The sequence below is a fragment of the Agelaius phoeniceus genome, chromosome 36 (assembly GCF_051311805.1).
Source record: "Agelaius phoeniceus isolate bAgePho1 chromosome 36, bAgePho1.hap1, whole genome shotgun sequence".
Taxonomy (NCBI): Eukaryota; Metazoa; Chordata; class Aves; order Passeriformes; family Icteridae; genus Agelaius; species Agelaius phoeniceus.
In genome coordinates, this window is record NC_135300.1 from 1,849,122 (window position 1) to 1,871,769 (window position 22,648).

General features: G+C 56.6%; 2 protein-coding genes across 3 annotated transcripts; both read right to left on the reverse strand.

The window, feature by feature from the left end:
- Window positions 1–2: 2 nt before the first annotated feature.
- On the reverse strand, window positions 3–11,603 carry LOC129134361 (AP-1 complex subunit sigma-1A). 2 transcript variants are annotated; one of them, XM_077192967.1, is made up of 6 exons: window positions 11,377–11,603; window positions 10,321–10,499; window positions 5,979–6,087; window positions 4,692–4,829; window positions 450–534; window positions 3–405 (listed from the first exon to the last, which is right to left on the reverse strand). In XM_077192967.1, exons 1-5 carry the CDS (start codon window positions 11,578–11,580, stop codon window positions 487–489), a joined length of 678 nt encoding a protein of 225 aa, XP_077049082.1. In that variant the 5' UTR covers window positions 11,581–11,603; the 3' UTR covers window positions 3–405; window positions 450–486. The 2 variants fall into 2 exon arrangements, with proteins under 2 accessions (XP_077049082.1, XP_077049081.1); XM_077192966.1 differs by having other exon boundaries at window positions 3–534.
- A 392-nt stretch (window positions 11,604–11,995) lies between these two features.
- Window positions 11,996–22,443, reverse strand: LOC129134365 (plasminogen activator inhibitor 1-like). The gene is made up of 10 exons (XM_077192895.1): window positions 22,271–22,443; window positions 20,973–21,253; window positions 18,356–18,543; window positions 17,987–18,032; window positions 17,199–17,393; window positions 15,947–16,145; window positions 14,749–14,849; window positions 13,834–13,920; window positions 12,783–12,866; window positions 11,996–12,235 (listed from the first exon to the last, which is right to left on the reverse strand). Exons 2-10 carry the CDS (start codon window positions 21,250–21,252, stop codon window positions 12,198–12,200), a joined length of 1,218 nt encoding a protein of 405 aa, XP_077049010.1. The 5' UTR covers window position 21,253; window positions 22,271–22,443; the 3' UTR covers window positions 11,996–12,197.
- Window positions 22,444–22,648: the final 205 nt, after the last annotated feature.

Sequence of the window (22,648 nt, forward strand, 5' to 3'; positions counted from 1 at the left end):
GCTCCAATCTCCACAGATTTTATTCCAAATTTTTAAATTTTTTTTTTTTTTTTGGCTCCGTGGTCCCATCATTGAGGGGGGGGGTCCCTAAAAATTTGGGGGGGGGGGGGTCCCCAAAAAAATTTTTTTTTTGGGGGGGGATCCCCAAAAAATTCGGGGTGGGGGGATCCCCTCCAAATATGGGAAATTTGGGGGGGAAAAATCCCAAATTTGGGGACACCCACCCTAAAAAAAATTGGGGAACCCCCCCAAAATAAATTTGGGGACCCCAAAAATTTTTGGGGACCCCAAAGATTTTTGGGGACCCCCCCTCCCCCTTTATAGATATATTTACAATTTGGGGGGGCCATAGGGGGGCGTCCCTTCCCTCCCCCCTTTTTTCTCCAGGCTGGGATTTGGTCCCATGGGGTCCCCAAAAATTTGGGGGGGGTTCCCAAAAATTTGGGGGAGGGGTCCCCAAAATTTTGGGGGGGGTTTCGGGGGGGGCTACGCCAGCCCCATTTCCTCCAGGACGCTCCGGGGGGATTCGTCCTCCTGGGGGGGGGAAAAGAAGGGGTTAAATTTGGGGAGGGGGGGAAATGGGGGGAGAGAACCCCAAAATTTGGGGGGGAAAGATCCCAAAATTTGGGGGGGAAAGATCCCAAAATTTGGGGGGGTTGGGCCTTAAAATTTGGGGGGAAAGACCCCAAAAATTTGGGGGGAAAGATCCCAAAATTTGGGGGGGAAGATCCCAAAATCTGGGGGGAAAGATCCCAAAAATTTGGGGGAAAAATTCCAAAATTTGGGGGGAAGGGCCCAAAATTTGGAGCGGTTGGACCTTAAAATTTGGGGGGAAATACCCCGAAGTTTGGGGAAAAAGATCCCAAAATTTGGGGGAGAAGATCCCAAAATTTGGGGGAGAAGATGCCAAAATTTGGGGGGAAAGACCCCAAAAATTTGGGGGGAGAAAATCCCAAAATTTGGGGGAAAAGATCCCAAAATTTGCGGCGGTTGGACCCCAACATCTGGGGGAGAAGACGCCAAAATTTGGGGGGAAAATATCCCAAAATTTGGGGGAGAAAATGCCAAAATTTGGGGGGGAAAGATCCCAAAATTTGGGGGGGGTGGGCCTTAAAATTTGGGGGGAAAGACCCCAAAAATTTGGGGGGAAAGATCCCAAAATTTGGGGGGGTTGGGCCTTAAAATTTGGGGGGAAAGATCCCAAAATTTGGGGGGAAAGATCCCAAAATTTGGAGGGGGATTGGACCTTAAAATTTGGGGGGAAAAGACCCCAAAATTTCTGGAGGTTGGACCCCAACATTTGAGGGGGAATGAACCGAAAATTTGGGGGGAGAAGACCCCAAAATTTGGGGAGGGGGGGGGTTTGACCTTAAAATTTGGGGGTGAAGACCCCAAAATCTGGGGGGGCGGTTGGGCCTTAAAATTTGGGGGGGAAAGACTCCAAAAATTTGGGGGGGGGGGGGGGGTCGGACCTTAAAATTTGGGAGGGTTGGAACCCCAAAATTTGGGGGTTTCTGGGGAGGATGAAAGGGAAATCCCCCCTAAAATTTTGAAGGTAGGAAGGGGGGGGGGGGGGACACACCCCAAAATTTGGGGGGGTGGGGGGGGAAAGGGGCGGGGGACAAAGGGGAGGTGACACTGGGGGGGGTGACACTGGTGACGTCACCTGTTTTGGGGGGGGCGTGGTGGCACTGGGGGGACACTGGGGACACATTTGGGGACACCGGGGGGGTGTCACAGGGTGGGGGTGACACGGGGGGGGGTGACATTGGTGACGTCACCTGTTTGGGGGGGGGGGGGCGACATCCTGGGGGGGGTGGGGACACTGGGGACGCATTTGGGGACACCTGGGGGGGTGTCACATGTTTGGGGGGGGTGTCACAGGGTGGGGGTGACACAGGTGACGTCACCTGTTTGGGGGGGCTGGGGGTGGCACAGGGTGGGTGTCACACGGTGGGGGTGTCACATGTTCGGGGGGTGTCACATATTCGGGGGGGGGTGTCACAGGGTGGGGGTGGCACAGGTGGTGACGCTGGTGATGTCACCTTTTGGGGGGGGTGGGGGTGTCACATGTTCGGGGGGTGGGGGTGGCACGGGGGGGTGTCACATGTTCAGGGGGTGTCACAGGGTGGGGCTGGCACAGGAGGTGACACAGGGTGGGTGACACAGGGTGGGTGTCACATGTTCAGGGGGTGTCACATGTTCGGGGGGGTGTCACAGGGTGGGGGTGTCACAGGGTGGGGGTGGCACAGGAGGTGACAGTGGGGGTGACACGGGGGTGGGGGTGTCACACGGTGGGGATGGCACAGGAGGTGACAGTGGGGGTGTCACAGGGTGGGGGTGGCACATGTTCGGGGGGGTGTCACATGTTCGGGGGGTGTCACAGGGTGGGGGTGTCACACGTTCAGGGGGGTGTCACAGGGTGGGGGTGGCACAGGAGGTGACAGTGCCAGCGGTGCCACCGCAGCTGTGACTCATTTCCCTGCAGCGCCCGAGGGGCCCCCCCGAGCTCTGCAGCAAAACGGGGGGGGCTCAAAACCACTTTGGGGGGGTTCAAAACCAGTTTGGGGGGGCTCAAACCCAGTCTGGGGGGGTCCAAACCAGTTTGGGGGGGCTCAAACCCAGTTTGGGGGGGGTTCAAACCAGTTTGGGGGGGGTTCAAAACCAGTTTGGGGGGGGTTCAAACCAGTTTGGGGGGGGCTCCAAACCACTTTGGGGGGGTTCAAACCGGTTTGGGGGGGTTCAAACCAGTTTGGGGGGGCTCCAAACCAGTCTGGGGGGGCTCAAAACCAGTCTGGGGGGGTCCAAACCAGTTTGGGGGGGTTCAAACCAGTTTGGGGGGGTTCAAAACCAGTTTGGGGGGGTTCAAAAACAGTTTGGGGGGGGTTCAAACCAGTTTGGGGGGGTTTAGTCCCAGTTTGGGGGGGCTCAAACCCAGTTTGGGGGGGTTTAGTCCCAGTTTGGGGGGGTCCATCCCACTTTGGGCGGGTCCATCCCAGTTTGGGGGGGCTCTGTCCCAGTTTGGGCGGGTCCATCCCAGTTTGGGGGGGTTTGGTCCCAGTTTGGGGGGGTCCATCCCAGTTTGGGCGGGTCCATCCCAGTTTGGGGGGGTTTGGTCCCAGTTTGGGGGGGTCCATCCCAGTTTGGGCGGGTCCATCCCAGTTTGGGGGGGTTTGGTCCCAGTTTGGGGGGGTCCATTCCAGTTTGGGGGGGTCCATCCCAGTTTAGGGGGCTCTGTCCCAGTTTAGGGGGGTCCATCCCAATTTGGGGGGGGTCCATCCCAGTTTAGGGGGGTCCATTCCAGTTTGGGGGGGTCCATCCCAGTTTGGGGGGGTCCCTGCCCCCCTCCCCATGGATTTCTGGGGCCACCACGACCCCACAAGAACCTCCCATGAATTTTGGGGTGTCCCCATGGATTTTGGGGTGTCCCCAGCCCTTCCTGGTGGATTTTTTGGGATTTTTTGGGGAGGATTTTTTGGGGGGGATTTTTTGGGGGGATTTTTTGGGATTTTTTTTGGATTCTTGGGGATTTTGAGGTCCCCTGACCCCTCCTGGGGGATTTTTAGGGATTTTTTTTTTTTTAATTTTTTGGGGATTTTGGGGGGATTTTTTTGGGATTTTGAGTTCTCCCAACCCCTCCTGGTGGATTTTTTGGGGGGGGGATTTTTTTGGGGGGGATTTTTTAAAAATTTTTTGGGGGTTTTTTGGGGGGGATCTTTTTGGGATTTTGGGGGGATTTTTTGGTTTTTTTGGGGATTTTTTGGGGGGGATTTTTGGGGATTTTTTTGGGGGGGGATTTTTTGGGATTTTTGGGGGGATTTTTTGGGTTTTTTCAGGGTTTTTTGGGTGATTTCCGGGGCGTCCCCACCTCCTGCAGCAGCTCCCCGTGGATTTTTGGCTTCTCCAACCCCTCCCGCTGGCTTTTTTGGGATTTTTTTTGCTGTTGTTTTTGGGGGATTTTTTGGGATTTTTGGGGGGCATTTTTGGGGATTTTTGGGGGGATTTTTTTAGGGATTTTTTGGGGGGGATTTTTTGGGGATTTTTTGGGGGGGATTTTTTTGGGATTTTTTTCTTTGGTTTTTTTTCTGGATTTTTTGGGGGGATTTTGGGAGGATTTTTTTGGAGATGTTTTGGTTTTGGTTTTTTTTTTGGGATTATTTTGGGGGGATTTTGGGGGGATTTTTTTAGGGGATTTTTTGGGGGGTTTTTGGGATTTTTTAGGGACTTTTTGGGGGATTTGGGGGGATTTTTGGGGGTTTTTTGGGGATTTTTTAGGGGATTTTTTTGGATTTTGGGGGGGATTTTTTAGGGGATTTTTGGGGATTTTTGGGGGGATTTTTGGGGGTTTTTTGGGAGGGATATTTTTGGGATTTTGGGGGGATTTTTTGGTTTTTTTGGGGATTTTTTTGGGGATTTTTTTCTGGATTTTTGGGGTTTTTTTTTGGGATTTTTGGGGGGATTTTGGGGGGATTTTTGGGGTTTTTTTGGGGGGGGATTTTTTGGGTTTTTTGGGGGATTTTTTAGGGGAGTTTTTGGGATTTTTTTAGGGGAGTTTTTGGCATTTTTTGGGGATCTTTTGGGGGATTTTTTAGGGGATTTTTGGGGGATTTTTTTAGGGATATTTTGGGTTTTTTTGTTGGTTTTTTTTTAATTTTTCGGGGTTTTTTGGGTGATTTCTAGGCCGTCCCCACCTCCTGCAGCAGGTCCGCCTGCTCGATGGCCTTGAGGACGCTTTTCTTGGAGGTGTCCTGGATCTCGCCGCCCATCACGAACTCGTCCAGGATGAAGTACGCCTTCTCGAAGTTGAAGATGATGTCCAGCTCACAGACCTGCGGCACCGGGACACCGCGGGCTCCTGGCGCCACCCGGGGCCTTCCAGGGAACCCTGGGGTGGCCCTGGTGGCCCTGAGGTGGCCCTGGTGCCCCTGAGGTGGCCCCGATGTCCTTGAGATGTTTCTGGTGACCCCAGGATCTCCCTGAGATGTCCCTGATGTCATTGAGATGTTCCTGGTGACCCCAGGCTGTCCCTGATGTCCTTGAGATGTTCCTGCTGGCCCTGAGGTGGCCCTGATGTTCCTGAGGTGTTCCCGATGTCCTTGAGATGTTTCTGGTGGCCCTGAGGTGACCCTGATGTCCTTGAGATGTTTCTGGTGACCCTGAGGTGGCCCTGAGGTGGCCCTGATGTCCTTGAGATGTTCCTGGTGACCCTGAGGTGACCCTGATGTGACCCTGATGTCCCTGAGGTGTCCTCGATGTCCTTGAGATGTTCCTGCTGGCCCTGAGGTGGCCCTGGTGACCCTGAGGTGGCCCTGGTGCCCCTGAGGTGGCCCCAATGTCCTTGAGATGTTCCTGGTGACCCCAGGATGTCCCTGATGTGTCCCCAACGTCCTTGAGATATTTCTGATGACCCTGAGGTGTCCCTGATGTCCCTGAGGTGGCCCCAATGTCCTTGAGATGTTTCTGGTGGCCCTGAGGTGGCCCTGGTGACCCTGAGGTGGCCCTGAGGTGGCCCTGATGTCCCTGAGGTGTCCCTGGTGACCCTGAGGTGTCCCCGATGTCCTTGAGATGTTCCTGCTGGCCCTGAGGTGGCCCTGATGTCCCTGAGGTGTCCTCAATGTCCTTGAGATGTTCCTGCTGGCCCTGAGGTGACCCTGATGTCCCTGAGGTGTCCTCAATGTCCTTGAGATGTTCCTGGTGACCCTGAGGTGGCCCTGGTGACCCTGAGGTGGCCCTGATGTCCCTGAGGTGTCCCTGATGTCCTTGAGATGTCCCTGATGACCCCAGGATGTCCCTGACGTGTCCCCAATGTCCTTGAGATGTCCCTGCTGACCCTGAGGTGTCCCTGATGTCCCTGAGATGTCCCTGATGTCCCCAGGGTGTCCCTGATGTCCCTGAGATGTTTCTGGTGTCCCCAGGATGTCCCCGCGGTGTCCCCAGGATGTCCCCGGGGTGTCCCCCCGGGCCGTGTCCCCACTCACGCTGCCGAAGTACTTGTCCAGCAGCTCCACGTAGCGGTGGATGAGCTCCAGCGTGATCAGCTCGTTGTCCTGGCCCTCGATGGCGCAGCAGAAGTAGAGGCTGGCGTACCTGGGGACATCGGGAGGTGGGGATGTCCCCAAGGCCACCAGGACCCAATGGTGGAGGTGGGGATGTCCCCAAGGCCACCAGGACCAATCGTGGAGGTGGGGATGTCCCCATGGCCACCAGGACCAATCATGGAGGTGGGGATGTCCCCAAGGCCACCAGGATCCAACGTGGAGGTGGGGATGTCCCCATGGCCACCAGGACCAATGGTGGAGGTGGGGATGTCCCCAAGGCCACCAGGACCAATCAGGGAGGTGGGGATGTCCCCAAGGCCACCAGGACCAATGGCGGAGGTGGGGATGTCCCCATGGCCACAATGGCGGAGGTGGGGATGTCCCCAAGGCCACCAGGATCAATCATGGAGGTGGGGATGTCCCCATGGCCACCAGGACCAATGGCGGAGGTGGGGATGTCCCCAAGGCCACCAGGACCCAATGGTGGAGGTGGGGATGTCCCCAAGGCCACCAGGACCAATCATGGAGGTGGGGATGTCCCCATGGCCACCAGGACCCACCATGGAGGTGGGGATGTCCCCATGGCCACCAGGACCAATCATGGAGGTGGGGATGTCCCCATGGCCACCAGGATCCACCATGGAGGTGGGGATGTCCCCAAGGCCACCAGAACCCAACATGGAGGTGGAGATGTCCCCAAGGCCACCAGGACCCAATGGTGGAGGTGGGGATGTCCCCAAGGCCACCAGGACCAATCATGGAGGTGGGGATGTCCCCAAGGCCACCAGGACCCAACGTGGAGGTGGGGATGTCCCCAAGGCCACCAGGATCCAACATGGAGGTGGGGATGTCCCCAAGGCCACCAGGATCCACCATGGAGGTGGGGATGTCCCCATGGCCACCAGAACCCAATGGTGGAGGTGGGGATGTCCCCATGGCCACCAGGACCCAATCATGGAGGTGGGGATGTCCCCAAGGCCACCAGAACCCAATGGTGGAGGTGGGGATGTCCCCATGGCCACCAGGACCCAATCATGGAGGTGGGGATGTCCCCAAGGCCACCAGGACCCAACATGGAGGTGGGGATGTCCCCATGGCCACCAGGACCAATCATGGAGGTGGGGATGTCCCCATGGCCACCAGGACCTAACGTGGAGGTGGGGATGTCCCCATGGCCACCAGGACCAATCATGGAGGTGGAGATGTCCCCATGGCCACAATCATGGAGGTGGGGATGTCCCCAAGACCACCAGAACCAATCATGGAGGTGGGGATGTCCCCATGGCCACCAGAACCAATCATGGAGGTGGGGATGTCCCCATGGCCACCAGAACCCAATCATGGAGGTGGGGATGTCCCCAAGGCCACCAGGATCCAACATGGAGGTGGAGATGTCCCCATGGCCACCAGGACCAATCATGGAGGTGGGGATGTCCCCAAGGCCACCAGGACCCAATGGTGAAGGTGGGGACGTCCCCAAGGCCACCAGGACCAATCATGGAGGTGGGGATGTCCCCAAGGCCACCAGGATCCAATGGTGAAGGTGGGGACGTCCCCAAGGCCACCAGGATCCAATGGTGGAGGTGGGGATGTCCCCAAGGCCACCAGGACCCAGTGGTGGAGGTGGGGATGTCCCCAAGGCCACCAGGACCCAATGGTGGAGGTGGGGATGTCCCCAAGGCCACCAGGACCAATCATGGAGGTGGGGATGTCCCCATGGCCACCAGGACCAATGGCGGAGGTGGAGATGTCCCCAAGGCCACCAGGACCAATCGTAGCATGGGGACGTGGCCACGAGGAGAACCCAGGGGTCACCATGGTCAAGACAATCATGGTCAACTCATCGTGGTCAACCCAACCATGGTCAATTCAACCATGGTCAACCCACCATGGTCAACTCATGAAGGTCAACCCATCATGGTCAACCCAACCATGGTCAACTCAACCATGATCAATTGACCATGGTGAACCCATCATGATCAACCCATGAAGATCAACCCATCACGGTCAACTCAACCACGATCAACCCACCATGGTCACGCTCATCATGGTCAACCCAACCATGGTCAACCCAACCATGGCCAACCCAACCATGGTCAACTCATCATGGTCAACTCATGAAATCAACCCAACCATGGTCAAGCCAACCATGATCAAGCTAACCATGGTCAACCATGGTCATGAAGGTCAACCCGACCATGGTCGACCCAACTATGGTCAACCCGACCATGGTCAACTCAACCATGATCAATTGACCATGGTGAACCCATCATGATCAACCCATGAAGATCAACCCATCACGGTCAACTCAACCACGACCAACCCACCATGGTCAACCCAAACATGGTCACACTCATCATGATCAACTCATCGTGGTCAACTCATGAAGGTTAACCCAACCATGGTCAAGCCAACCATGGTCAACCATGGTCATGAAGGTCAATCTATCATGGTCAACCCAATCATGATCAACTCCTGAAGATCAACCCATGATGGTCAACCCACCATGGTCAAGCCAACCATGATCAACCCAATCATGATCAATCCAACCATGGTCAACCATGGTCATGAAGGTCAACCCAACCATGGTCAGCCCACCATGGTCAACCCAACCATGATCAACCATGGTCATGAAGGTCAACCCGACCATGGTCAACCCAACTATGGTCAACCCAACCACAGTCAAGATCAACCCACCATGATCGACCCAACCATGATCAATTGACCATGGCCAACCCAACCATGTCCAACCCATCACGATCAACTCCTGAAGATCAACCCATGATGGTCAACCCATCACAGTCAACCCAACCATGGCCAACCCAACCATGGCCAACCCAACCATGGTCAACCCCTCAATCTCTGGCTCAGAAATTCCCTTTTTTTTGCCATGAAACCCCGGGGTTTTTCTTTTTTTCCGATTTTCCCTCAACATTTTCATTTTATTTTTGGTGACCAAACCTCACTTTTGACCATTTTGGGTTTTTTTTTCCCGATTTTCCTCAACATTTCCATTTTTATTTTGGTGACCAAACCTCACTTTTGACCATTCTTTTAGTTTATTTTTTCCCGATTTTCCCTCAATATTTCCATTTTATTTTTGGTGACCAAACCTCACTTTTGGGGTTTTTTTTTCCCGATTTTCCCTCAACATTTCCATTTTATTTTTAGTGACCAAACCTCACTTTTGACCATTCTTTTGGGGGTTTATTTTTTCCAATTTTCCCTCGACTTTTTAATTGTATTTTTGGTGACCAAACCTCACTTTTGACCATTCTTTTGTTTGTTTTTTTTTCCCGATTTTCCCTCAACATTTCTATTTTATTTTTGGTGACCAAACCTCACTTTAGGGGTTTTTTTTTTCCGATTTTCCCTCAACATTTCCATTTTATTTTTGGTGACCAAACCTCACTTTTGACCATTTTGGGGTTTTATTTTTTCCGATTTTCCCTCAACATTTTAATTTTATTTTTAGTGACCAAACCTCACTTTTGACCATTCTTTTAGTTTATTTTTTTTCCGATTTTCCCTCAACTTTTTAATTGTATTTTTGGTGACCAAACCTCACTTTTGACCATTCTTTTGGGGTTTTTTTTTTCCCGATTTTCCCTCAACATTTCCATTTTATTTTTGGTGACCAAACCTCACTTTGGACCATTTTGGGGTTTTATTTTTTCCAATTTTCCCTCGACTTTTTAATTGTATTTTTGGTGACCAAACCTCACTTTTGACCATTCTTTTGGGGTTTTATTTTCCAATTTTCCCTCAACTTTTCCATTTTATTTTTGGTGACCAAACCTCACTTTTGACCATTTTGGTTTTTTTTTTTTCCCGATTTTCCCTCAACTTTTTCATTTTATTTTTGGTGACCAAACCTCACTTTTGACCATTCTTTTAGTTTATTTTTTTTCCGATTTTCCCTCAACTTTTTAATTTTATTTTTGGTGACCAAACCTCCCTTTTGGGGTTTTTTTTTTCCCGATTTTCCCTCAACATTTCCATTTTATTTTTGGTGACCAAACCTCACTTTTGACCATTCTTTTGGGGGTTTATTTTTTCCAATTTTCCCTCGACTTTTTAATTGTATTTTTGCTGACCAAACCTCACTTTTGGGTTTTTTTTTTCCCGATTTTCCCTCAATATTTCCATTTTATTTTTGGTGACCAAACCTCACTTTTGGGGTTTTTTTTTTCCCGATTTTCCCTCAACTTTTAAATTTTATTTTTAGTGACCAAACCTCACTTTTGACCATTCTTTTGGGTATTTTTTTTGGTTTTTTTACCTCTTGTAGACCACCTTGAGGTCCCTCCACTCGAGGAAGCTGCACATCTTGGGCTTCCTGGCCAGCACCACCTGCATCAGCTCCCGCACCATCTTCTTCTTGTCCTTGTCGGCCGTGGCCAGGTACCACTTCTGCAGCCTCAGCTTCCCTTGGCGGCTGAACAGCAGCATGAACCGCATCTGGGGGGGCTGGGGGTCACTGGGAGGGACTGGGAGGGAACTGGGAGGGAACTGGGAGGGACTGGGAGGGACTGGGGGGGACTGGGAGGGAACTGGGAGGGGACTGGGAGGGGACTGGGAGGGACTGGGAGGGACTGGGATGGACTGGGAGAGACTGGGAGGGACTAGGAGGGAACTGGGAGGGACTGGGAGGGATTGGGAGGGACTGGGAGGGGACTGGGAGGGGACTGGGAGGGGGTTTGGGGGGGATCTGGGGGGGTTTGTGACATTTTGGGGGGATTTGGGGGGATTTGGGGGCACTGGGAGCAACTGAGAGGGACTGGGAGGGGACTGGGAGGGACTGGGAGGGAACTGGGAGGGGGTTGGGGGGGATTTGGGGGGGTTTTGTGACATTCTGGGGGGATTTGGGGGCACTGGGAGGGACTGGGATGGGATTTGGGGGAGTTTTGGGGGGATTTGGGGCCCGGGGATGGATTTTGGGGAGATTTCGGAGGATTTTGGGGTTGGGGTTGGATTTTGGGGAGATTTCAGAGGATTTTGGGCTCCGGGGATGGATTTTGGGGAGATTTGGGAGGATTTTGGGGTTGGGGGATGGATTTTGGGAAGATTTCGGTGGATTTTGGGGTTGGGGGGAGGGGTCTTCACAATCACGTGCCACCGGCAAGGGGGTGGGGGGGAGGGGTGAGGTCACGTGGGATCGAACCCCGGGAAAATCTCGGTCCCTTCCCCCCCCCCACCGTGGGAATCCCGGGGGTCACGTGCCCAAAGGTCAAAGGTCACCCCCACCACCGAGGTCACCCCCCCTCAATCCTCCCCAACCACGTGACCGCCCCCTCCCCAACCACGTGACCGCCGCCGCCCCTCCCCCCTTGCTCACCATAGCGCCGGGTCCCGGGGGGGGAGGGGCCGCGGCCGAAGCCGGGCCCGGGGGCTCGGGGAGGGGTCGGGGAGGGGTCGGGGGGGGTCCGGGAGGGGGTCCCGGAGGGGTCCCGGGGGTCGGGGGGGGTCGGACGGGGCCGCTCCGCGCCTCCGGCAGCGCCGCGCCGGGCCCGCCGCTTCCGGGTGTGACGTCACCGCGCATGCGCCGGGGCGCGGCGTGTCGCCATAGCGACCGTCCAAGGGGCGTGGTTTAGGGAGCGGCTGACCGCTGATAGGGCGGGGGGTTTCCATAGCAACGGAGAGTGGGCGGGGCTTGTCGCCACGGTAACCGGGGCGCGCTTCCCGCCGCAGGGCGGGCGTTGCCGTGGTAACGGGGAAGGGGCGTGGTTTAAGGCGAAGGGGGCGGGGCTGTTGCCTTGGCAACGCGGCGTTGGCTGGTAACGGTTGCTACGGAGGCGTTGCTATGGTAACGAAGGGGGATTTGGGGGGAAAAAGGGGAAATTTGGGGTTCTGGGGTTGGACCGGAACAACCCCAGGGCAGGAGGGACCCCGCGGCCGGGGTTTGGGATGACCACCAATAAATTTTACAGATTTAATAAATTTAATAAATTTAATATATTTTATATATCTCATAAATTTATTATATTTTATATATTTCATAAATTTATTACATTCAATATATTTTATATATTAAACTCTCAACGATAAATTACAGCTCCCACAGGCCCCACAGGACCCAAATTTTTTAGGTGTGCCCAATTTTAGGTGTCCCAATTTTGGGATGTCCCCAATTTTGGGGTGTCCCCAATTTTGGGGTGTTCAGGGCTCCGTCACCTGCCCCACGAAGAGAACGGCGCCTATGGGGGGAGAAAGGGGGGTCAGGGGCACCCGAGACACCCCCAAAATCCCCAAAACTCCCAAAATTCTGCAAAATCCCCCAAAACCTCTCAAATCCCCCCGAAATTCCCCCAAAACCCCCAAAGTTCCCCCAAAACCTCACCAACCCCCCAAATCCCCCCCAATCTCCCCAAATCCCTCAAAATCCTCCCAAATCTCCCAATCCCCCCTGAATCCGCAAACCCCCCAAAATCCCCAAACTCCCTAAAATCTCAAAATCCCTTAAATCCTCCCAAAATCCCCCAAAATTTCCCCCAAATCTCCCAAATATCCCCAAAATTCCCCCAAATCCTCCCAAACTCTCCCAAAGCCCCAAAATCCCCAAAATCCCCCCCAAAATCCGCCCCCAAAATCCCCAAAAATCCCCAAATCCCTCCAAAATCCCCCAAAATTCCCCCAAATCCCCCAAACTCCCCCGACCCCTCAAAATCCCCCAAATCCCCCAAAATTCCCCCAAAACCCCGAATTGCCCCCAAATGCCCCAAATTGCCCCAAAATGCCCCAAACCTGTGGGGCGGTGGCGGATGAGGAAGAGGAAGGGTCGGTCCAAGATGATTTCGGGGGGGGCCATGCGGGAATAAACCACGGCAGCTGCGGGAGGGGGGGCACACAGTGAGACCCCCCCCAAAAAAACCCCAAAATGTCCCCAAAACCCCCAAATCCCGCAAAACCCCAAAACCCTCCTAATTCCCCCCAAAATCCCTCCAAAATTCCCACCAGAATTCCCCCAAAATTCCCCCAAATTCCTCCCAAAATCCCTCCCAAATTCCCCTAAAATTCCTCCCAAATTCCCCCAAAATCCCCCCCAAAATTTCTCCCAAAATTCCCCCAAAATTCCCCCCAAATTCCTCCCAAAATTTCTCCCAAAATTCCTCCCAAAATCCCTCCCAAATTCCTCCCAAATTCCCCCAAAATTCCTCCCAAATTCCTCCCAAAAATCCTCCCAAAATTCCTCCCAAATTCCTCCCAAATTCCTCCCAAAAATCCTCCCAAAATTCCTCCCAAATTCCCCCCAAAATTCCTCCCAAATTCCTCTCAAAATTCCCCCAAAATTCCTCCCAAATTCCCCCAAAATTCCCCCAAAATTCCTCCCAAATTCCTCTCAAAATTCCCCCAAATCCCCCAAATCCCACAAAACCCCTAAACCCTCCTAATTCCCCCCAAAATCCCCCCAAAATTCCCCCCAAAATCTCCCCCAAAATTCCCCCAAAATCCCCCAAATCCCTCAACCCCCCCCCAAAATTCTCCCAAATGCCCCCAAATCCCCCAAATCCCCCTAAAGACCCAAAAAAATCCCCCAAAATCCCCAAATCCATCCAAAATCCCCCAAATCCCCCAAACCCCTAAAAATCCCCAAAATCGCCCCAAAATCCCCAAAATCTCCCCAAACCCCAAAACCCCTCAAAATCCCCCAAAATCCCCCAAACCCCAAAATCCCCTCAATCCTCCAAATTCCCCCCGAAATTCCCCAAACTCCCAAACCCCCCAAACCCCCAAAATCTCCCCAAAATTCCCCAAATCTCCCAAATGCCCCAAAATGCCCCAAAACGCCCCAAACCTGAGGCCGAGGCCGCCTCGGTGCCGTTTTCGGTCACCTCCATCCGAACCTTCTGCAGCACCGGGCCCAGAACCAACTGCTCCTCACCTGGGGGGACATTGGGGACATTTGGGGACATTTGGGGACATTGGGGACATTGGGGACATTGGGGACATTGGGGATATTTGGGGAGATTTGGGGACATTTGGGGAATTTGGGGGCATTGGGGACACTGGGGACATTGAGGATATTGGGGATATTTGGGGACATTTGGGGACATTGGAGACATTGGGGACATTTGGGGGATTGGGGACATTTGGGGACATTTGGGGGCATTGGGGACATTTGGGGACATTGGGGACATTGGGGACATTGGGGATTGGGGGACATTGGAGACATTTGGGGGATTGGGGACAATGGGGACATTTTGGGGACATTTGGGGACGTTGGGGACATTGGGGACATTGGGGATTGGGGGACATTGGGGATATTTGGGGAAATTTGGGGACATTGGGGACATTGGGGACAATGGGGACATTTGGGGAATTTGGGGACATTTGGGGACAATGGGGATATTTGGGGACATTGGGGGACATTGGGGGGACATTGGGGACATTGGGGATATTTGGGGAAATTTGGGGACATTTGGGGATGTTGGGGACATTGGGGACATTGGAGACATTTGGGGGATTGGGGACAATGGGGACATTTTGGGGACATTTGGGGACGTTGGGGACATTGGGGACATTGGGGATTGGGGGACATTGGGGATATTTGGGGAAATTTGGGGACATTGGGGACATTGGGGACAATGGGGACATTTGGGGAATTTGGGGACATTTGGGGACATTTTGGGGACATTTGGGACATTGGGGGGACATTGGGGGGACATTGGGGGGACATTTTGGGGACATTTGGGGACATTGGGGGCGTCACCTGTCATGGGGGAGAAGTCGGCGCGCTCGGGCTCGAAGAGGTCGAGGATCCCCAAAGCCTTGAGGGGACCCCGGAGGTCCCAGGAGCTCTCCAGGGAGAAGCTGGAACGGGGGTGGCAATGTCCCCAAAGTGTCCCCAAAATGTCCCCAAAGTGTCCCCAGAGTGTCCCCAAAGTGTCCCCAATGTCCCCAATGTCCCTGCAATGTCCCCAAATCTCATTTTCCCCAATTTCCCCCCATTTTCCCCCAATGTCCCCAATCCCCCCACTGTCCCCATTGTGCCCAATGTCCCCAAATGTCCCCAATGTCCCCATTGTGCCCAATGTCCCCAATGTCCCCCAAATGTCCACATTGTCCCCATTGTCCCCAATGTCCCCAACGTCCCCAACGTCCCCAATCCCCCCATGTCCCCCCAATGTCCCCCCAATGTCGCCAATGTCCCCATGTCCTCCCATTGTCCCCAATGTGCCCCCAATGTCCCCATTGTCCCCGTTGTCCCCAATCCCCCCATTGTCCCCAATGTCCCCAATGTCCCCATTGTCCCCAATGTCCCCCATTGCCCCCAATGTCCCCAGCCCCCCAATGTCCCCCCATTGTCCCCATTGTCCCCGTTGTCCCCATTGTCCCCAATCCCCCCAATCCCCCGAATGTCCCCCATTGCCCCCAATGTCCCCCAAATGTCCCCAATGTCCCCAACCCCCCAATCCCCCCAATGTCCCCCCATTGTGCCCATTGTCCCCAATCCCCCCAATGTCCCCATTGTCCCCATTGACCCCAATGTCCCCAACCCCCCAATCCCCCCAATGTCCCCCATTGTCCCCAATGTCCCCAATCCCTCCAATGTCCCCCATTGCCCCCAATGTCCCCATTGCCCCCAATGTCACCAATGTCCCCATTGTCCCCATTGTCCCCAATCCCCCCAATGTCCCCCCAATGTCCCCAACCCCCCAGAGTGTCCCCAATCCCCCCAATGTCCCCACTGTCCCCGCTGTCCCCAAATGTCCCAAATCCCCCCATTGTCCCCATTGTCCCCACTGTCCCCAGTGTCCCCATTGCCCCCAATGTCCCCAATCCCCCCATTGTCCCCATTGTCCCCAATCTCCCCACTGTCCCCGCTGTCCCCAAATGTCCCAAATCCCCCCATTGTCCCCATTGTCCCCAATCCCCCCAATGTGTCCCCGCTGTGCCCCCGCTCTCACCGAGGCAGCGCCAGCTCGCGCGTGGCCATTCGCAGCTGTGCCACCCATGCGGTGACACCGCGGGCGTCCAGCAGCGGCACCAGGGTGACAATGGGGACGTGGCGCCCCAGGGGCGCCAGCAGCAGCAGCGCCACCTCCCCCCCCGCGTACGGGAGCTCGGCCGCCAGGAACGGGACCCCCCCGGGGGACTCGAACTCGCCTGGGGGGACATCGGGGACATTGGGGATGTTGGGGACAGTGGGGGCATTGGGGATGTTGGGGATGTTGGGGACATTGGGGACATTGGGGACATTTGGGGGCATTGGGGACGTTGGGGACATTGGGGACAGTGGGGACGTTGGGGACATTTGGGGACATTTGGGGGCATTGGGGACGTTGGGGATGTTGGGGACATTGGGGACATTGGGGATGTTGGGGACGTTGGGGACGTTGGGGACAATGGGGGCATGGGGGACATTGGGGGCATTGGGGACACTGGGGACATTGGGGATGTTGGGGATGTTGGGGGATTGGGGACATTGGGGACATCGGGGACATTGGGGACGTTGGGGACGTTGGGGACATTGGGGGATTGGGAACATTTGGGGATATTGGGGACGTTGGGGACATTTGGGGGCTTTGGGGACATTTGGGGACAATTGGGGACATTGGGGGGGTGGGGGTGAGAGGGGACAGGGGTCCGGACAGGGGGACATCCGGACAGACAGGGGGACACAGGGATGGACAGGGGGACGGACAGGGTGACACGGGGATGGACAGGGGGACATTGGAGGGCTCAGAGGGGACACAGGTGTCCCCCAGGTGTCCCAGATGCCCCCCAGGTGTCCCAGGTGCCCCCCAAGTGCCCCCAGATGCCCCAAGTGCCCCAGGTGCCCCCCAAGTGCCCCCCAGGTGCTCCCAAATGCCCCAGGTCCCCCAGGTACCCCCAGGTACCCCACAGGTGCCCCCCAGATGCCCCAGGTGCCCCCCAAGTGCCCCAGATGCTCCCCAGGTTCCCCCCAGGTGCCCCCAGATGCCCCCCAAGTGCCCCCCAAGTGCCCCAGGTGCCCCCCAGATGCCCCAGATGCCCCCAGATTCCCCCCAGGTGCCCCAGGTGTCCCCCAGATGCCCCCCAAGTGCCCCCCAGATGCCCCCAGCTGCCCCCCAGGTTCCCCCCAGGTGTCCCAGATTCCCCCCAGGTGCCCCAGGTACCCCCCAGGTACCCCCCAGCTGCCCCCCAGGTGCCCCCAGGTGCCCCCGGTGCCGTCCTCACCACATCTGAGCCTCAGCGTCGTGGCCATCATGGGCACGGCGGCCTCGGAGCCGTCGGGGCGCAGGAAGGGCCGGGCCCGGGTGGCGCCGGGCGGGAACGGGACCCCCCAGGAGCCCCCGAAGAACTCGGCCGAGGCCACCACGAGCCGGACACGGGGGGACAGCGCCCCCGGGGGCACCAGGCCGGACACCAGCCCTGGGGGCACCGCGGGGTCAGCAGGGGCAGGGGAAACCATTGAGAACCCCATAAAAACCCCATTGAGAGCAGGAAAACCCCATAAAAATCACATTGAGAACAATAAAATCCCATTGAGAACAATAAAATCCCATAAAATCCCATTGAGAGCAAGAAAACCCCATAAAAACCACATTGAGAAAAATAAAACCCCATTGATCCCAAAAAGGAGGGTCCCTGCACCCCTCACCCCCTCCCCATAAAAGGGGTCCCGGGGGTTCCCAAATCCACTGATCCTCCCCCAAAAGGGATCCCCTCGCCCCCTCCCCAAATCCCCAAATCCCCAAATCCCCAAATCCCCAATTCCCCCAATCCCGGGGGTCCCAATCCCCCAATCCCGGGGGTCTCACACCCCACATCCCCCCAATCCCGGGGGTCCCAATCCCCAAATCCCCCTCCCCAAATCCCCAAATCCCCAATCCCGGGGGTCCCAATCCCCAATCCCGGGGGTCCCAATCCCCCAATCCCGGGGGTCTTACACCCCAATTCCCCCATCCCGGGGGTCTCACACCCCAAATCCCCCATCCCAAATCCCCCCATCCCAGGGGTCTCACCGCGCGTCCTGGCCCTGGCCCAGGCGTTGAGGACCCTCCGCGCCCCCTCCCCAAATCCCCAAATCCCCAAATCCCCAATCCCGGGGGTCCCAAATCCCCAAATCCCCCAATCCCGGGGATCCCTCACCCCAAATCCCCAAATCCCCAAATCCCCAATCCCGGGGGTCCCACATCCCCCATCCCGGGGGTCTCACCGTGCGTCCTCTCCCTGGCCCAGGCGTTGAGGACCCTCCGCGCCCCCTCCCCAAATCCCCAAATCCCCAAATCCCCAAATTCCCCAATCCCGGGGGTCTCACACCCCAAATCCCCAATCCCGGGGGTCTCACCGCGCGTCCTGGCCCTGGCCCAGGCATTGAGGACCCTCCTCGCCCCCTCCCCGTTGCGCAGCTCCAGGCGGGCGAGGCCGCGGGGCCCCAGGGCCGTGGCCAGGCGGGTGACAAAGGGACCCCTCAGGGCCACCCCCCGGGCCACAAAGAGCCCCTGGGCCACCTCCAGGGTGTGACCCTGGCCCCGCAGCGCCCGGCGCAGCCCCCGCAGCGCGGCCGAGACCCCCGGGGCTGCGGAGGAACGGGGAAACTGAGGCACGGAATGGGGAAACTGAGGCAGGGAATGGGGAAACTGAGGCACGGAACGGGGGGAAACTGAGGCACGGAACGGGGAAACTGAGGCACGGAACGGGGGGAAACTGAGGCACGGAACGGGGGGAAACTGAGGCACGGAACAGGGGGAAACTGAGGCTCGGAACAGGGGGAAACTGAGGCACGGAGCGGGGGGAAACTGAGGCACGGAATGGGGAAACTGAGGCACGGAATGGGGAAAGTGAGGCAGGGAATGGGGAAACTGAGGCAGGGAATGGGGAAACTGAGTCAGGGAATGGGGAAAGTGAGGCAGGGAATGGGGAAAGTGAGGCAGGGAATGGGGAAACTGAGGCACGGAACAGGGGGAAACTGAGGCAGGGAATGGGGAAACTGAGGCACGGAGCGGGGAAATGAGGGACGGAACGGGGGGAAACTGAGGCAGGGAATGGGGAAACTGAGGCACGGAATGGGGAAACTGAGGCACGGAACAGGGGGAAACTGAGGCACAGATGGGGGGGAAACTGAGGCACGGAATGGGGAAACTGAGGCACAGATGGGGGGAAACTGAGGCACAGATGGGGGGAAACTGAGGCACGGAGCGGGGAAACCGAGGGGAAACTGAGTCAGGGAATGGGGAAACTGAGGCACGGAGTGGGGAAACTGAGGGGAAACTGAGGCACGGAATGGGGAAACTGAGGCACGGAGTGGGGAAACTGAGGCAGGGAATAGGGAAACTGAGGCACGGAGCGGGGAAACTGAGGGGAAACTGAGGCACGGAGCGGGGGGAAACTGAGGCACGGATGGGGGGAAACTGAGGCACGGAATGGGGAAACTGAGTCAGGGAATGGGGAAAGTGAGGCAGGGAATGGGGAAACTGAGGCACGGAATGGGGAAACTGAGGCACGGATGGGGGGAAACTGAGGGAAAACTGAGGCACGGAACAGGGGAAAACTGAGGCACAGAGCGGGGAAATGAGGGACGGAACGGGGGGAAACTGAGGGGAAACTGAGGGGAAACTGAGGCACGGATGGGGGAAACTGAGGCACGGAATGGGGAAACTGAGGCAGGAAATGGGGAAACTGAGGCACGGAATGGGGAAATGAGGGGAAACTGAGGCAGGGAACAGGGGGAAACTGAGGGGAAATTGAGGCACGGATGGGGAAAACTGAGGCACGGATGGGGGGAACTGAGGCAGGGAATGGGGAAACTGAGGCACGGATGGGGAAACTGAGGCAGGGAGCGGGGCAAATTGAGGGGAAACTGAGGCACGGAACAGGGGGAAACTGAGGCACAGAGCGGGGAAACTGAGGGGAAACTGAGTCAGGGAATGGGGAAACTGAGGCACGTATGGGGGAAACTGAGGCACGGAATGGGGAAACTGAGGCACGGAACAGGGGGAAACTGAGGCACGGATGGGGGGAAACTGAGGCACGGATGGGGGCAAATTGAGGCATGGATGGGGGGAAACTGAGGTAGGGAATGGGAGAAACTGAGGCACGGAATGGGGAAATGAGGGGACACTGAGGCAGGGAATGGGGAAACTGAGGCACGGATGGGGGGAAACTGAGGGGAAACTGAGGCACGGATGGGGGGAAACTGAGGCACGGACGAGGACCCCACCCCCATGGGGACAGGGACACCAGAGTGGTCCCCAATGGTGACAATGACCTCAAATCCCCGCCCTCCATGGGGACAATGACCCCAAAGTGTCCCCAGTGGTGACAATGACCCCGAGGTGAGGTCAGTGACCCTGTCCCCGGTGACCTCAGCCCCACCCCCAACGTCCCCAATGTCCCCAAAATGTCCCCAAAATGTCCCCAATGGTGACAATTCCCCCCAAAATGTCCCCAAAATGTCCCCAATGGTGACAATTCCCCCCAAAATGTCCCCAAAATGTCCCCAAAATGTCCCCAATGTCCCCAAAATGTCCCCAAAAAGTCCCCAAAATGTCCCCAAAATGTCCCCAAAATGTCCCAAAATGCCCCCAAAATGTCTCCAAAATGTCCCCAAAATGTCCCCAAAATGTCCCCAAAATGTCCCCAAAATGTCCCCAATGTCCCCAAAATGTCCCCAAAATGTCCCCAAAATGTCCCAAAATGTCCCCAAAATGTCCCAAAATGTCCCCAATGTCCCCAAAATGTCCCCAAAATGTGCCCAAATGTCCCCAAAATGTGCCCAAATGTCCCCAAAATGCCCCCAAAATGTCCCCAAAATGTCCCCCAAAATGTCCCCAAAATGTCCCCAAAATGTCCCCAAAATGTCCCCCAAAATGTCCCCAAAATGTCCCCAAAATGTCCCCAAATGTCCCCAAAATGTCTCCAAAATGTCCCCAAAATGTCCCCAAATGTCCCCAAAATGTCCCCAAAAGTCCCCAAAATGTCCCCAAAATGTCCCCAATGTCCCCTCACCGTCGATGCTGAAGCCCATGGCCTCCTCCAGCTGCCGCCGTCCCCTCCCGGCCGTGGCCACCTGCAGGGCCACCAGCACCGAGGTGGCCCCGTAGGGTGACAAAATGACGTTGGTGTCACCTCGGGCCTCCAGCGCCGCCCGGAACAGCCGCAGCCCAAAATCTGTCACCAGCTGGGCCATCCCGGCCGGGTCTGGTGGCTCTGAGCCCGCCAGGGCCACCAGGGCCACCAGGGCCACCAGGGCCACCAGGGCCACCTGGGCCACCTGGGTCATCTGCATCCTGCAGGGACATTGGGGGCATTGGGGGCATTGGGGACATTGGGGGAAATTGGGGGGAAATTGGGGGCATTGGGGGGGACATTGGGGGCATTGGGGGGGCATTGGGGACATTGGGGTAAATTGGGGACATATGGGGGGACATTGGGGGCATTTGGGACATTTGGGGGGAAATTGGGGGGATTGGTGGGAAATTGGGGACATTGGGGGGACATTGGGGGCATTGGGGACACTGGGGGGGACATTGGGGACATTGGGGATGCTGGGGACATTGGGGACATTGGGTGGACATTGGGGACATTGGGGACACTGAGGGGAAATTAGGGACACTGGGGACATTGAGGTAAATTGGGGACATTGGGGGGGTATTTGGGGCATTGGGGACATTGGGGACATTTGGGGGGACATTGGGGGCATTGGGGACATTGGGGGCATTGGGGGGAAATTTGGGACATTTGGGGGAACATTGGGGGCATTGGGGACATCGGGGTAAATTGGGGACATTGGGGGACATTGGGGGGGGACATTGGGGGCATTGGGGACATTGGGGACATCGGGGTAAATTGGGGACATTGGGGGACATTGGGGGGGGACATTGGGGGCATTTGGGGACATTTGGGGGGACATTGGGGACACTGGGGTAAATTGGGGACATTTGGGGGGACATTGGGGACACTGGGGATGCGGGGTGACACTTGGGGTGGCACCAGGGGTGGGGACAGTGCTGGTGTCACCCCCAGTGCTAATCCCGATCCTAAACCCATTCCCAGCCCCATTCCCGGTCCCATTCCCGGCCCCATTCCCGGTCCCAGTCCCATTCCCGGTCCCATTCCCGGTCCCATTCCCGATCCCATTCCCGGTCCCATTCCCGGTCCCATTCCCGGTCCCATTCCCGGTCCCATTCCCGGTCCCAGTCCCATTCCCGGCCCCATTCCCGGTCCCATTCCCAGCCCCATTCCCGGTCCCAATCCCGGTCCCATTCCCATTCCCGGTCCCGGTCCCGGTCCCGCTGTCCCCTCACCTCTCTCTGCTCTCACTCCCTGTTCCGCTGTCTCACAATCGGCTCCGGTCCCACTCCCAGGATCCCGGTACCGGTCCCGGTCCCGCTCCTGATGTCCCAGTCCCGGTCCCGGTGTTTTAATCCCGGTCCCGATGTCCCGGTTCCGATCCCGGTCCCGATGTCCCGGTTCTGATTCCGGTCCCGGTCCTGATTTAGTTCCCAATGTCCCGGTCCTTGTCCTGGTCTCACTCCCGATGTCCTGGTGTCCCGGTTCCAATGTCCCGGTCCCGATGTCCTGGTGTCCCGGTTCTGTTCCCTTTCCCGTTCCCGGTTCCGATCCCGTTCCCGGTGTCCCGGTTCTGTTCCCGTTCCCGGTGTCCCGGTTCTGTTCCCGTTCCC

Excerpts from the sequence above, each read along its gene's own strand:
- LOC129134361 (XM_077192967.1), bottom strand. The coding sequence starts at position 11,580 with ATGCGCGGTGACGTCACACCCGGAAGCGGCGGGCCCGGCGCGGCGCTG. Across the intron at positions 6,088-10,320 it reads CTCAAGGTGGTCTACAAGAG|GTACGCCAGCCTCTACTTCT; the intron begins GTAAAAAAACCA and ends CGATGTCCCCAG. Across the intron at positions 4,830-5,978 it reads TGGACAAGTACTTCGGCAGC|GTCTGTGAGCTGGACATCAT; the intron begins GTGAGTGGGGAC and ends CCGGTGCCGCAG.
- LOC129134365 (XM_077192895.1), bottom strand. The coding sequence starts at position 21,252 with ATGCAGATGACCCAGGTGGCCCAGGTGGCCCTGGTGGCCCTGGTGGCC. Across the intron at positions 17,394-17,986 it reads GGCCAGGGCCAGGACGCGCG|GGCTGGTGTCCGGCCTGGTG; the intron begins GTGAGACCCCTG and ends CGGTGCCCCCAG. Across the intron at positions 13,921-14,748 it reads CGACTTCTCCCCCATGACAG|GTGAGGAGCAGTTGGTTCTG; the intron begins GTGACGCCCCCA and ends ATGTCCCCCCAG.